A 14,578-nucleotide genomic window follows, 5' to 3' on the forward strand; every position below is an offset into this window, starting at 1 on the left:
GCCCCCCCAGTAAAACAGTTTTAAAATACAAAACAATTAAAATCAATGATTTGCAGTTTTGCTATTTGGATTTTTCTCTGAGCAAAACTTTCTCTGTAAAGTTTATTTTTCTGTCCAAGTTTAAAAGGACACAGGAAGGGGCAGCTAGGTGACGCAGTGGATAGAGCACTGGCCCTGGATTCAAGAGGATCTGAGTTCAAATCTGGCCTCAGACACTTAACACTTAGAAACTGTGTGACCCTGGGCAAGTCACTTAACCCTCACTGCCCTGCAAAAACAAAACAAAACAAAACCACACAAAAAAAAGGACACAGGAAAAGTTCTGAACTAAGAATTCACATCATGGACTGGATGAGTCTCAGAAGGAATTATGAAGCAAGTTGTTTTAGTGAGAGATTGAAAAGGAGGGATAATTGCATAAGACAGATTTGAGAATGAGAAGGCCCTAAGTCAGCAGTTTCTTGGGACTACCTTTTATCAATCATGGAAGCTTTGGCTGATTGGTAAAATGAGTTTCTTTCGCTTTTACGATAATATCATATAGAAAAAAGAACAATCCTTTCTTCCTCAGGCTGACCTTAACTACGAGAAAAATTGCCTAGTCAGCTCAGTCTCTAAATATTCCCCAGTATCAAGGATAAGCAAAAGGAACATTTAATTATCTTTCAAAAATGAAAAGAAAACTAGGCTTCCCTTTTAGTTTTCCAGTGTCTGTAGATGCAGTTCCAGAAAAGAGGAGAGATCAGTTCAAGCATCACAAGAAATTTTAGGGTTAAAAAAAAAAAAGATCCTGGAATATAGCTCAAAAGATCCAATTATCAGTGGTTATTTTCCCTTGTGCTAAAGGCAAAAACTTGACAAACTATGGAAAACCACGAGAATATTTCTGAGGTCTGCCCTTTTGACCAAAGTACCTTATTCTGATGTGTGTTTAAAAACAAACAAAAAACAAAACCCCTTCCCTTCTAGGGTTTGACTACAGGAACCTGGTTTCTTTATAAATACTTATTACCTTGACTGCATCTGTAATAATATTCACACAGCACTTTCAGTTTACAAAGCACAGCCCCATGAGGTCGGCAGGACTAAATCATTATCCTCATTTTAGAGATGAGCACACTCAGAGAAGATGTGATTTGACCCAAATCACCCAGAAGGCAGTTGGCAAGGCCAGGACTCCAATCCAGGGCTTCTGGCTCTAAGCTCAGGCCCTTCCTCCATTGTAAGATATGGCTTCTCTATTTACAATAAATTTTGGAAAGCATCCTGGAGAACAGGAATCGAGGTCCTATTGTGACACTGAAAACAGCTTTGTGTAAATGAAAATGTTTTACAATTTTAAATTTTCATGTGAACACACTGAATTTTAGGAAAAAGTGGGAGGTATAGCTATCTTGGGTCATAGATTTAAGGTTAGGGATTGCGAATGTATGCCAATGGTCACCAGCACTCCCAAGGGAGAGAGTATGGATAATAGTAATGATGCTTACCCTATCTCCCTTCCACAACTCAGATAAATACATCATTCTATTCATTTCCTTCTTTTTAAAGCTTTTTTTGTTTTTAATTTATTAAGGAACAATGCGCGACCTTAACAAATGCACAGCAGTCACTCTTACTGAGGGAGTCTTGAAGGATACGGGTTTGCCCTAACAAGTCAAATCCTTTTTCTGTAATTGGCAAAAAATAAATCCAGTAGGGTTTTGTATTCTTTACACCTTTTGGTGAATTATGTGAATGCAAAGAAAACTGTTTGCAAAAGCCTGCCTATCTCCTTTTTTTTTTTTTTGGCCTGTTTTTGCCAAGGATACCCTCGACATGAATGTAGTTCATTCTCATACAAATTTTAGGCAGATGAGAAAGCAAGAATTGAGTCAATAGTTGCTGACTTCCCCCTCAAGTATTATTTATTTTTGGTATGTCAGTCTCCATAATTTCTTTATTATTATTATTATTGTTATTTTTAGTGAGGCAATTGGGGTGAAGTGACTTGCCCAGGGTCACACAGCTAGTAAGTGTTGTGTCTGAGGCCAAATTTGAACTCAGGTCCCCCTGACTCCAGGGCCGGTGCTCTATCCACTGCGCCACCTAGCTGCCCCCATGATTTCTTTTACTTAAAGTTTATTATCTTCCCCTCTTTCCAAATATCTTGAGAATTGATCCTCAGTGTTTGAAAAACGTCACCAGTTAACCCAGAATTCTTCTCTAAAAACTCAGTTTACTCCAACTATTTTTCCTGACTTTAGTCTTCAACTGGCAAATTCATCTGGCTACCAAATTGTTAAGAGTCTAAAAATGGGTTGGTTTTATTATTACCAGTGACGAAAATTGATCACAGATAGGCTGGAAAATCTGTTCTCTTTGTTGCTATTTGTTGTCCTTCCTGTTTCATCTACAGGATAGGTGCTCTTGGGATAATCCAGCTTGGTAGGGTCTCAACAAGGATTTGGCAGACTTGTTTGATCTCTACAACACTATTCACTATTATGTGAAGAGATACTATTCATAATCTTCCATCCTCGACCATGGTAGATTGTAAATGAATTTATATTCTAAACCAGTATTGGTTTTGTTGGCTAATGAGGTTTTTGGGCTGTTTGGGGGCTCCTTGTTGTGTGATTGCTTTATATCAACTCATCTTCTTTAGGAAATGGTGATAATAAATATCAATCCATTTCCCTCTATTTTTATAGCATCAACAGCTTCTTTGAAAAGGTTAAGTTGAGGGCAGCTAGGTGGCCCAGTGGATAAAGCACCAGCCCTGGATTCAGGAGGATCTGAGTTCAAATGTGACCTCAGACACTTGACACTTACTAGCTGTGTGACCCTGGGCAAGTCACTTAACCCTCATTGCCCCGGAAAAAAAAAGAAAAAAAAAGTTAAGTTGTAGTTGATGTGATACACACTATATCTCCTCTTCTTTATCTTTTCACATAATTTGGTATTGATTTTGACTTTTGTTTGAAGTAGTCTGTGGTCTTACTGGTTATGACTACTCAAGAGATTTTAACCTGGGGTTAGTGAACTTGGGTTTTTATAAAAATATTTTAATAGCTGTATTTCAATATAACTGGTTTCCTTTGTAATACTACACATTTTATTTTATGCATTTAAAAGGGATCCATTGGCTTCCCCAGCCTGCCATTAGGGTCCACGATCCAAAAAAAGGTTAAGAACCCTTGGCTCTAAATGAAACTAGAAGACATACACAAATTACAGTTAAGTGGTAGGATGGTTCACACATTCCCCTTAAAAATCCTGGGATTATCATGGGGCTAGATTATTCCATTTAATGGTCAGGGGAAAAATGGCCAATAAATCCTCTATTCAGCTATTCTAGAAAATCCATTAAAGGCAACAGAAATCTCAATGCCTGTGGGTAAAACTGACACATGGCTGACACACATGGTATAAATGAAAACAGAGCTCATACTGTGTGACTGAGGCAACAGCTCATAACACCAGTTATCAGCAACTTCTGAAATTATTGGAGTTGAGGACCAGTGTAAATAGCTATCTTCTGACTTTGAGTTCAACAGAGTTGATGTGGGCTGAACCAAGAGTGAGGAGGATAAGCGGGGGTAAGGCACAGGCACCTGTGGGCAAGGTGAAGGAAGGGAAGGCCCAGGTAACCAAGGGGCACTGCAGAAGTCACAACAGGCTTGGGATCTGAGGTGACTCAGGTTGCTATTCGCCCCCAGCACCAGAGCTGCCTGACCTGAGTCAGATGAAGGGGTTAGACTCAATGATCCCCGGAGAGCAAATATTCTGTGAGCCTCTGCACAATGCCAATACCTGTGTGAGTGCGAATGTGTTTCTGTAGGTCGCCTGATGTTTTAAAAGACTTCGTACAATTATCTTCTGAACACCGATATGGCTTTTCTCCTGTGTGGGTTCTGACGTGACTTTTTAATCCATAACCTAAAAAAAAAAAAATTTAAACACAAACCCTCAGGATTCAATTACTGAATAAAACAGATGAAAAGCCATTTAATTTTTATTAGATTGTGAAGAGTTCAGTAGACTAGCGAAATGCACATCCGACTGAGAGAGGGTCACTGGAATAACCTTCTCATAGGAAACTTTAAAGTTTTAAAATGAGCATTCCTAATGCATTAGATGCTATTCATGACAGTACAAGGTGACCTTTCCCATTCAAAGAGCTTATATCACAGACAAGAAAGACATTTATGCATGCGTACAGGAAGAGGAGTTAGGTACAACATTTTTTCCCAAGTTTTCAATTTCTCTCTTCTTGTTTAAAAGAAGGCAGGCAGAGCAATGGGGGAATGAAGGAAGAGTAGAAAACGGAACAGAGGGAAGGGGCTTAAAGAGAAGAAAGGACAGAGAAGAGGGGTCAACAAGCCACTTAAGAAGATGATTTTCACCCCTCTTTCATGTATGAGAAATTAAAAGCACAACTGCTTGCTGCCCCCGGGGTCTGCCTCTGCTCACACAAGTGGGCAGATGACAGAGAATGTTGTGTTTTCACCTGTGGCAAAGGCCTTCCCACAGCCAGGATGCTCACACTGGTACGGCCGGTCCCCTGTGTGTGACCTTTCATGGACCTGTTAAAATAGGGCTGTCAGTCTGTTTCCCCTTGGACATTCTCGCTATGAAAACAGTAGCCCACCCAATTGGCCCACTTCCCCTTGCTTCAGATTTGGGGTCTTTAAAAAATAGAAACCACACTCTACCCTTTCCCTCACACACCTCTCCATATCCACCTCATAGTTCATCTAGTAAGAAACACTCACATCTTAGATTCCCAGTACTGGGAGCTTTTACCCTGTGATTGCCCTGTGTGTTTTACAAGGTTCAAAAGCACTATGGTGGGTGGTCGGGGTCCAAAGATGCAAACAGACAACTAGAATGACCCAATTTGAAAGAATAAGAAAGGCAAGGAAATCAATGGGAGTTCAGGAGGGAAGAGACTGACTCTTTCATTTAAGCCTTTAAGTAGCTCTTTGAGCATTTGGGGGTGGGGGTGGAGGAGGTGCAGAGAAGCTGCAGCCCTGGTATTCACAAACTTAGGGAAGAGAAGGCATAATCACAACTAATACAGTGAGAACATGGCAGGTGAACATAGTGGGCAGAGCTCGCTGTTGCCTGGGGAATCTCAAGGCCGTAGACCCTGGCCCTCAAAGACAGGTGGCATTTCAACAGGCAGAGAACTAGGGGAGAGGAAGGGAGGCCTGGGGGCATGCCAGGCACAGAGAATGGCGTCAAGTCTGGGTGGTGGGAAAGGGTATGACAGATCCAGGAATAGTGAAGAATCTGGTCTGGCTGGAGCATTCAAGGACTGGGGCAGGACTTTGGGTTCGGTCTTTATTGGGTCGGTGAGAGGGAGCAAATGAAGGTTTCTGAGTAGGAACATAACCCAAATCATCAAATTAATGATGATGATAGTTGACATTTATATAGTGCCTACTATGTGCCGGGCACTGTGCTAAGCCGATCCTCACAACAACCCCGAGGGTCTGACATCTGCAGCAATGTTTTTCTGTGGGAGTCGAGAACTGGGCACAGAGAATGTGCCTGTCGGTTATGGAGAGGCTGGATATAATAATGGGAGGCAGCGCATCACACAGAAAGATTCTGGGGAACTAGACAAGAGCCCTGTGAACTGGGAACCTGGACAGCCGCTTGGGCCATGACCCCGAAATGGGAGAACATCCCCGAAAGGTGCCAGGCTGCCTGTGGTGGAAGTGCCTCGGTCAAGAGGTGGCCCCCTATGAAGGGTGCGGCGAGGGGAGCGGGGTCACACTGGCCTAAACACGGTTACAAGGGGAGGGCTCCATGGGGAGTGACACTGAAGCTAAGGATTTCAGAGTAAGAGTCACCTTCAGATGGTGAGCGGTCGTGTAGAGTTTTCCACACCCATCATAGTCACACCGAAAGGCCTTCTCTCCGCTTTGTTGGGACTTGGCTGTGACTCTCGTCCCATGTCCGTGTAACACAATCTGGGAGAAAAGACGTCATAGGAATGATCAAAGCCACAATTTTTGAAGTGAAAAAAGAAAAGCAGCCTCAGAATCTGACTCAGTCTCATAAGAAATAAAGTGAATGCTAACATTTTGAGGGATGCCTAAACGTCTGATTTTATCAGGTTAGGGAATGGTGTCCCCTGTGTACACGCTGGAAGAATGAAACAATTCCAGGCCCAGTGGGGCACAGCATAGTCAAAACATCTTAGCTGGAAGGGATGGAGGCCCCCACATTTCTGGACAAGCACCTCCCCCACATCACCCGCTGCAGCAGACCTTGAGAGGGAGGAAGCCCAATTCACTCTGCAACAGCTCTAGCTGCTGCTAAGACTTTTGCCTTCCATGAAGCCTAAGTTTGCTTCTCTGCAGCTTCTCCTGGTTATTCCTGGTTCTGCTTTCTGAGCCCTCAAGTTACCAGAAGACCGGGAATTGATTACACAGCCCAGTCCCTCTTTTCTTCTCTGGCCAAGTGTTCCCAGGTCCTCTGACTAGCCTTCATACAGTATGACTCTGAAGCCCTTCTAACTCAGGTTGCAGCATTCAGAACGGAGAATCGTATTCCAGATGTGTTCCGTTAGGGGAAAGGAAGCACCTCCTACCGTAGTCCTGGATGCCAAGCCTTTCTAATCAATGGCCATCTGAGGCTGCATATCTTAGAGTCCATAGCCCACAAAAACTCCCAGAATAAACTCCTCCAGCTAGGCTTCCCTCATCTAGTGAAGTTACTAGTGAAGGGGATTTTTTTAAACTCGAGCATTAAGAAGGTCCAAGAAATTAAGAGCTTCCTCAGTATAATTTTTGGGCCCAGCCACAGCCTGGCTCTTATAAGGTTTGCGGGCAGGCCAGAAGCTGATGATCAATCTAAACGTTACGGGTTCTGCTATTTAATCAGGGACATTTGCTGTGCACTCACAGGGCCCAATAATGCCTTGAAACAACAAAGAAACCACTTCTTTGTTAGAGGGGGTGGGGAGGCTGTCTGTTCCTGCCTCCTCACTCTAGAAAGATGGAGCTAAGGCCAGGAGGTCAAAGGAGGTACCCTGGGACACAGGAGATGTCAGAGGCAGGATTTGAATACAGGTCCAGCACTCATTCATGTCCCTGAATCAGAGTTTTACTAACTTAAAGACATTTCCTAGACTTTATAATGCTGAGCAGGGCACCCTTTACAAAGGGAAGAGCTGGACCTGTTGGCAAGAAGGGTCAAATGAGCTCACACCAAGATCACCACAAATTTCCATACCTGCATTTTCTTTTCCTGTTCATTTTCACTTATTATCCCAGCACCAGTTACACTGTCACTGCCATCAATAGACACCTAGAAATAAAGGAAAGAACACAGGTGACTTTTTAATTAAGAAAACAATGCAATTTCTAAGACGCACACTGTATGGGCCCTCCGAATAGACTGCTTTATGATCCAAAATGAGGTTCTAATCACATTATTTCAATTAAGCGAGGATTTATTGAGTTTCTATTCCATGCAGGGGCCTGTTCTGGGAGGTATGTGAAATCCTAAGATAAAATAATCCATGACCTTACAAAGCTTATGCTACATAAATGAACACAATATAAAGTATTAAAAGATAAATGCCCATGAGGAAGAAAGCCCCATGGAGGGAACAGAAGGGAGAGGCATCAAGGAAGGTCAAACTGGAGTTGGTAGCATAGGATGCCTCAAGATACTGAACTGGGCCTGGAAGGATTTTAAGTTTTCCCTCTCTGTGTATCACTATCTGCTGACCCTCCTTTTTTTTTTAATGTTTTAAAGTATTTTTATTTTGTTAAATATTTCCCAATTTTATTTTAATCTGGCTGCCAAGGGATCATTGCAGGCCAGCATACAGCCTTGACTCCTCTGGACTAGATTTTAAGTAGATAGTTTATTCAAGGGTTTTGTTTTGGACACCTGAAGGGGATGCTAGAGTAAAACCAATTTTAAAAAATTAATAAATTATTTTTAGCATTCCTTTTTTTTTTTTTTGGCAAGGCAATGGGGGTTAAGTGACTTGCCCAGGGTCACACAGCTAGTAAGTGTCAAGTGTCTGAGGCCAGATTTGAACTCAGGTACTCCTGACTCTAGGGCCAGTGCTCTATCCACTGTGCCACCTAGCTGCCCCTAACATTCATTTTTTCCCCTAGCATTCATTTTTTTTTTTAATTAATAAAGTATTTTACTTTGACCCTCCTTCTAATCCTCCTCAAACGTATTGATTTTATTTAGACCCTAGGAGTGATGTCCCTTGGACACGGATTCTACATTTAAATAGCTAGATACAATAACTACTTATTAAGCCTCGATTGTGTGCACTCTATGCTGAGGAGTTACAAGGCTGAGACCATACACAGTCACATGGTCATCAGGTCAGAGGTCCTAAGGTCACACAAGTATTAAACATCAGAGCTGGAATCTGAACCCAGATCCTTGGGGTTTAAATCCAGTGCCCTTTCATCCTTGGGACACTTACAGTCTAGTAGAGAGGAGAAAATACTGACAAAGTAATAGTGCCTAATTACAGTAAGTGAATGAGAGTTACAAAATGAAGGTGAACGGATGATACAGAAGATACAAAATGGAGGTGAGTGGATGATGGAGCAGTTACAAAATGGGGTGCTATTTGAAGTCCAAGGGGACATCAGAGAAATTTTTCTTTTCATAGTGTAGGATTTAGATTTTAAAGAATGAATAGAAATTCACTGGATAACAGTGGGAAAGGAGGGTTTTCCAGGCACATGGTACAGTGTGAATCCAGGCCCAGGACCACAGTTCTAAGAGCCCTGAGTTTGTTTGGAGACTTGTTTGGCTGACACAGAGAGATCAACAGACAGACAGACAGACAGACAAAGTGTGTGTGTGTTGGGGGGTTGAAATAAAGCTGGAAAGGGAGCAGGACACAGTTTGTGGAGGTAGGTTCTTATTTGGAAACAAAACAAAAAAAACCCTGAGAAGGGAAACACCAAGTTTTCTTAACATACTAGTCTTGGCAGAGATTACATCTTCCTCAAAATCTGGCTGCACTTTATAAATCTGTCTTATTTTTCAGTGTATGCTCTGATTTTTTTTTTCCTTTCAAGAAATCTCATTGAGGGGTGCAGGGACTCCTGAGAGGGGCTGATCCAGAGGAGCAGGTGCCCATACCTTTGCTGCATACTGTTCCAAAGCACTTATGGTATCAGGGTCGATGGTGGCGTCCCCTGTGTGTAGGCCTGCCACAGTGCCGTCTGACTGAATAGCTAAGATGGTGTCAGACTGGGGAACCTGTACAGTGTGGTGAATGTAGGCCGTGGTGCCATCTTCCAGCTGGACGGCTTGTAGTGCACTCTGGTCATAACTGTCTGAGATACAAGATGAAAGTGTTGTTAGAGAAGACGACAAGAATCTGCCAAACAATAAATAACAACTAGAACATCTCAGAGAGATCCAGATACACAGGACACGGATGGAATGTGACCACAGAGGCCACATCAACATGCAGAGGATCCAGTTTCTGCTACCGCGAGCACATGCGCGCACATACACACACACACACACACACAGAGTTAGACCTTCTTTCTACTTGTAATTAAGCAAATCTAACATTATTTAACTCTTCTAGCACAGAGGCATCAACAATTCCAGCTATTCTTTCAGGTTACACAATACCTCAGCAACATTCCAGAGTCATGTTTTATAACTGATTTCATTTCAAAAGAAGGGAGAACACTATAAAAGTGGCAAAGGTAAAGGGAGATAAATTATGAGAAAATGGAAGAATCAACAGTTATTTCTCAAGAGACAATTTCATCTTTAAAAAGGTATGTGGAAAAAAAAAAAAGAAAAAAAGAAAAAAAGGGGGCAGCTAGGTGGCGCAGTGGATAAAGCACCAGCCCTGGATTCAGGAGTACCTGAGTTCAAATGTGGCCTCAGACACTTGACACTTACTAGCTGTGTGACCCTGGGCAAGTCACTTAACCCTCACTGCCCTGCAAAAAAAAAAAAAAAGAAAAGAAAAGAAAAGAAAAAAGAAAAAGATATGTAGCTGGAACACAAAGTTTTTTAAAAATTAATGTCTAAATTTGTATTTTACATGTAATTTGGGAAAATAAAATTCTAAATATAAAATAAAAAGGTATGTGGTAACTTTAATTCTGAACCACTCATTAATTCATTCAATCAGCAAGAAGATAAGAGTCCCCGTGTACCTCTGACCCGGTCAGGCCATCTACAGCACATTGTACTTAGGACCTGGGGACCACACTTGAGGAAGGACACTGATAACCTGGAGAATGCACCATTACTGTAGCCTCCTCTAAATTAGACTCCCTGTTTCTTTCCACTGTCCCCCTTCTCCAATCTATTCTCCACACCAATGTCAAAATCACCCTGCCAGGGCATAGGCCCACCATCTTCTCCTGGGCTCAAGGGCCTCCTTCCAACCCCCCCATTATTTCTCTAGGATAAAGACTCTTTCACATTCTCCAGATGACCTTTCCTGCACTCTAAAGGCCAGCTATGCCGCAGACCACCAGCTTTTCTCTGAATTCAGTCATTGGTCTCCTCCCATCTCTCGCACCTTTGGGCAAGCCGTGCCCCATGCCGGGGATGCCCTTCCTTACCAATGTCCCTTGGAACTCTGAGCTTTCTTCACAACGTAACTCAGATGCCCCAAACTAGGAGAAGCATTCCTGAGCCCCTAGTTGTTCCTGCCCTCTGCTATTCACTACTATCTATGCCCCAGTGGAATATAACCCACTTGAGGGCAGGGGCCACTTTCTTGGTCAGAGATGAGAACCCCCACATCATATTACTTATAAAGATAAAACACAAACTCCTCACTCTGAGCAGCTAGCATCTCATCCCAACCTATCTTTCCACACTTATTTCTCATTCAGTCTCTGCTTGAACACTTCTAGGTACTGTGAGCTCATTCGCTCATTCCACTTTTGGAAAGCTTTGATTGTTAGGACAGTTCTTCCTGATGCTGAATGGAAACCTGCCCCTCTCTGAGGCCCATGATCTGCTGCTGCACACAGTGAGCCAGCTTCCTTCAGAGACAGCAATCCAAAGAACTCGCTCAAATATTGCCTATGCCAATCTCCTCTTCCCCTTCAACTGTATTCCACATGTTACCTTTGGAGGTATGATGAATAAAGGCTGTAGTTCCATCTTCCAACTGAACAGCCTGTCCATCTTCCAGACGCAAACTGTCCCCTGCTGCAGAAGGAATACTTAAAGTTAGATTTCAGCTTTCCCCTTCTGAGAGTCTTCTTGAGAAAAGAATTCGACTGGAGCATTAAAAAACTGACCCAATCACATACTCTTCTTGCAAGCCCTTTCACATTTAAATTATGTTGGTAAATGTCAGGGTGGATTAATGAAAGCCCAATGGCATCATGAACTAATGACAGAATAACCATCCTCCCCCTTGGTAGGGGATAAATTACGGGAACCCTCCAGAACAGACAAATCCCACAGCCTTTATTCTGGACATAATGTGTTTAGGACGGCTCTTCACTTTCCCTCCAGAGCCACGAAGCACCATCTCTTTTGTTCAAGCAGGAATGAAAGAGGATGAATCTGGAGTTGCTCAATGTGCAGGGTACTACCTCACGCCTACTCATTTTGTCAGCAACAAGGACAGAGTGACCTTGGCTCATGCATGTATAGCAGGAGAGAGCCTGGAAGAGCAATCTGACCATAAGGAGAGCCCCACTATTGTTTTTTTAAACACTTACTACTCTTAGGTATGGGAAGATGTTGGACATAGGCAGCAGAACCATCCTCTAGCTGAATGACCTGACCATCCATGAGTTTTCCATCTGAAACACAAGATTCGGGTACCAATAAATGAATGCATACTAAATGCATATGACCACATAATCATTTCTCTTCTCCCCAGAATTCTAAGGCAGGCCATCAAACATTTGGTGGGGGTGCATATCTATTTTGGGGGACACGGCCAACACAGTTATTTGCTTTGCTAGACTATGCAATTTGTTACAAGAGTTTTGTTTTTGTTTTTGTCCTGTGGGTGTGTGTATGTAGGGAGAGTGTGTGGGGAGGGAAAAAAGGATTTTTGTTCATTGAAATAAATGGAATTTTTAAAAAGAAATGATGTAGCCTGTGGAAAGGAGCAAACCTTTTCTCTGTTAACTCTCTTCTCTTATAATCTTTAGCTCCAACAGGCCTTCAAAGGCAGGAACTGCTACACTTGCGAGCAGCCCCTGGGCTGAAAAGAGCCAGCTCCCTGGGACCTGGCTTGGACTACAGGAACATTCGAGGCCTTCTATTTATTCCTTTATAACAGAGGGGAAGAACCTTCCCTCTGTGGATTTCTATAAATACTCACTTGGATCTAGAAGATTTAAGTGAGACTGGGCTCCCATTATCTGGGAGGCACAAAAAAGACATCACCTTTAGTCCCAAGTATCATAAAAACTAAACCTATTGGCAAATTAAATCTACTTTTATGCTCAGGTTTTCCTGTTGTTAAGGCTAAAATTCTAGCTAGTCTGTCTAAAATATCTAATGAGTGGTCGCCAATAAATTATAAGCTTTAGCAAGAGTTAGACTTTTAAGCATTTATTAAGGAGAATAAGAATTTGGTAAAGAGAGAGAGAAAGGCCTAGATTTCTATCTATTAAAGGGAGAGCACATTTTTAGCTCCCTTCTCCGCCAGCGTCCCCAGGAAAGAGAGCGCGCGAGACTGAGCGCCAGTCTCTTCCTTCCTCCTCCCACTAGCCTGCGTCACTTCCTGACTCCTGGTCTTGCCCTCAAAGACCTTCGCTTCATGGGCAGAACTCTTCTACAGTAAGTCTCCAGCAGGTGGCGTCATTCCAATCGTTACACTGTCATATTTTTAGGTATAATCTTTTTTCTTGGGGGGGGGGGGTGCGACAATGGGGGTTAAGTGACTTGCCCAGGGTCACACAGCTACTACGTGTCAAGTGTCTGAGGCCAGATTTGAACTCAGGTCCTTCTGAATCCAGGGCCAGTGCTTTAGCCACTGCACCACCTAGCTGCCCCCTAGGGATAACCTTCAAAAAAAAAAATCCTACAATCTAAGCTATGAGAGAAACACCCAGGGCCTTCAGAGTAGGAAGGGACCTTGGAGATCACCCTACCTTCCCTCTCATCTCATAAGCGTCTGGCTGGCAAAGAGTCCCTGAGCCCTGGTTCTGCATATCCCTGTATGTCTTCAAGTTGTAACGACATTTTTTAAACAAAATTTATTTTAATCCACTTCAGTTTAAAATACAAGCATATGTCATGCAGTACCTTTGGGGAGTAAGACGTGTATGAAAAGAATGAAAAGAATGAGAACAACATCATGACAATAATAACATGCTAACATTTCTGTGGTACTTCACATGTTATTTCACTGGATCTGCAAAAATCACCCTTTGAGGTAGGCGGCATTATTGTATACATTTTCTAGATGTGGAAACTGAGGCAGAGAGAAGTTAAGTGACTTGTCCAGGGTCACACTAGTGAGTATTTGGAGGTTTTCCTGACTCCAAGTCCAGCATGCTTGCTGCTGGGCTCTCTAGCTGCCTCTGAGAAATCAAACTCATATCAAAAAGGCAAGGAAACTATGCAACCACTAGCACTCCCTGAGGGAGGCCGACCAGCAACAGCAGCGACTCAGCCACAGAGGCTGCCCCTACCTTTGGAATTGTGTTGTATGTAAGCTGTGGAACCATCTGCAAGGGTCACTGCTTGCAAGCTGACAGCTTCCATGTTTTCCAGATTGTCACCATCTAGGAAAAACAACATCCATGTCAAGGTGTTTGCCTCCTTAAGAAGGGCTGAGGGAGAGAAGGTGGAACTCAAAAATTATAAAAAATGTTTTTACATGTAATTGAGGGAGAAAAAAAACATTCTTTAAAAAAAACCACCACCACACACCCCGACAACATCCAATCATTTCATTTTGGAGAACACCAGGGAGACTTGGTCTGCAGATCTCACCAAGGACAAAAAACCCAAATGGTTCAGGCTACAAGCTCTCCAGCTCAATTCAATGTCTGATTATAGTGGGCAAAGCTCTGGGAAGCTTTGTAGGACACTCCTACCCAGAATCCTGGGAAATCGCTCTAAAAAGACTTGCTTGCTCCCAAACTTGAGGATGAATTGAGTTGTACACCCCTGAATAAATAATGATAGCTTCCATTTAAGGACTGGCCAAAAATTATGACCCCCACCAATCACATTCTGCAATCTTCATCCACTTAGAGGAGCATCTCTCAACAGAGTCAGGGAGAGATCCCCTAAACAAGCTGTAATGACATGACTTAAAATACCCTAACAATAGGGGGACCTGATAGAGCCCAGTGCAACTTGGAGGTGCTGAGGACTAGGTAGAGATAACATTTTATTTTTTGTTTGTTTGTTTGTTTTTTGGCGGGGCAATGGGGGTTAAGTGACTTGCCAAGGGTCACACAGCTAGTAAGTGTCAAGTGTCTGAGGCCGGATTTGAACTCAGGTACTCCTGAATCCAGGGCCGGTGCTTTATCTACTGTGCTATCTAGCCACCCCCTAGAGATAACATTTTAAACAACTAATTCAGAATAAGTAGTATTTTCCCTCCCCCATATCTGGAGATGTGTTC

At 42.8% G+C, this 14,578-nt stretch overlaps 1 protein-coding gene across 4 annotated transcripts in view; it reads right to left on the reverse strand.

Moving 5' to 3' along the window:
• ZNF143 (zinc finger protein 143) overlaps positions 1-14,578 on the reverse strand; it is a 47,863-nt gene that overhangs the window by 12,373 nt on the left and 20,912 nt on the right. For all 4 annotated transcript variants that reach the window (XM_043970759.1, XM_043970758.1, XM_043970761.1 and 1 more), the window contains exons 3-10: positions 13,635-13,727; positions 11,703-11,786; positions 11,098-11,181; positions 9,127-9,323; positions 7,231-7,305; positions 5,844-5,963; positions 4,493-4,568; positions 3,796-3,921 (exon numbers count right to left, since the gene is read on the reverse strand). In XM_043970759.1, coding sequence (XP_043826694.1) covers positions 3,796-3,921; positions 4,493-4,568; positions 5,844-5,963; positions 7,231-7,305; positions 9,127-9,323; positions 11,098-11,181; positions 11,703-11,786; positions 13,635-13,727 — 855 coding nt within the window. The remainder of the gene's footprint in view (positions 1-3,795; positions 3,922-4,492; positions 4,569-5,843; positions 5,964-7,230; positions 7,306-9,126; positions 9,324-11,097; positions 11,182-11,702; positions 11,787-13,634; positions 13,728-14,578) is intronic.

The sequence above is a fragment of the Dromiciops gliroides genome, chromosome 6, assembly GCF_019393635.1.
Source record: "Dromiciops gliroides isolate mDroGli1 chromosome 6, mDroGli1.pri, whole genome shotgun sequence".
Taxonomy (NCBI): Eukaryota; Metazoa; Chordata; class Mammalia; order Microbiotheria; family Microbiotheriidae; genus Dromiciops; species Dromiciops gliroides.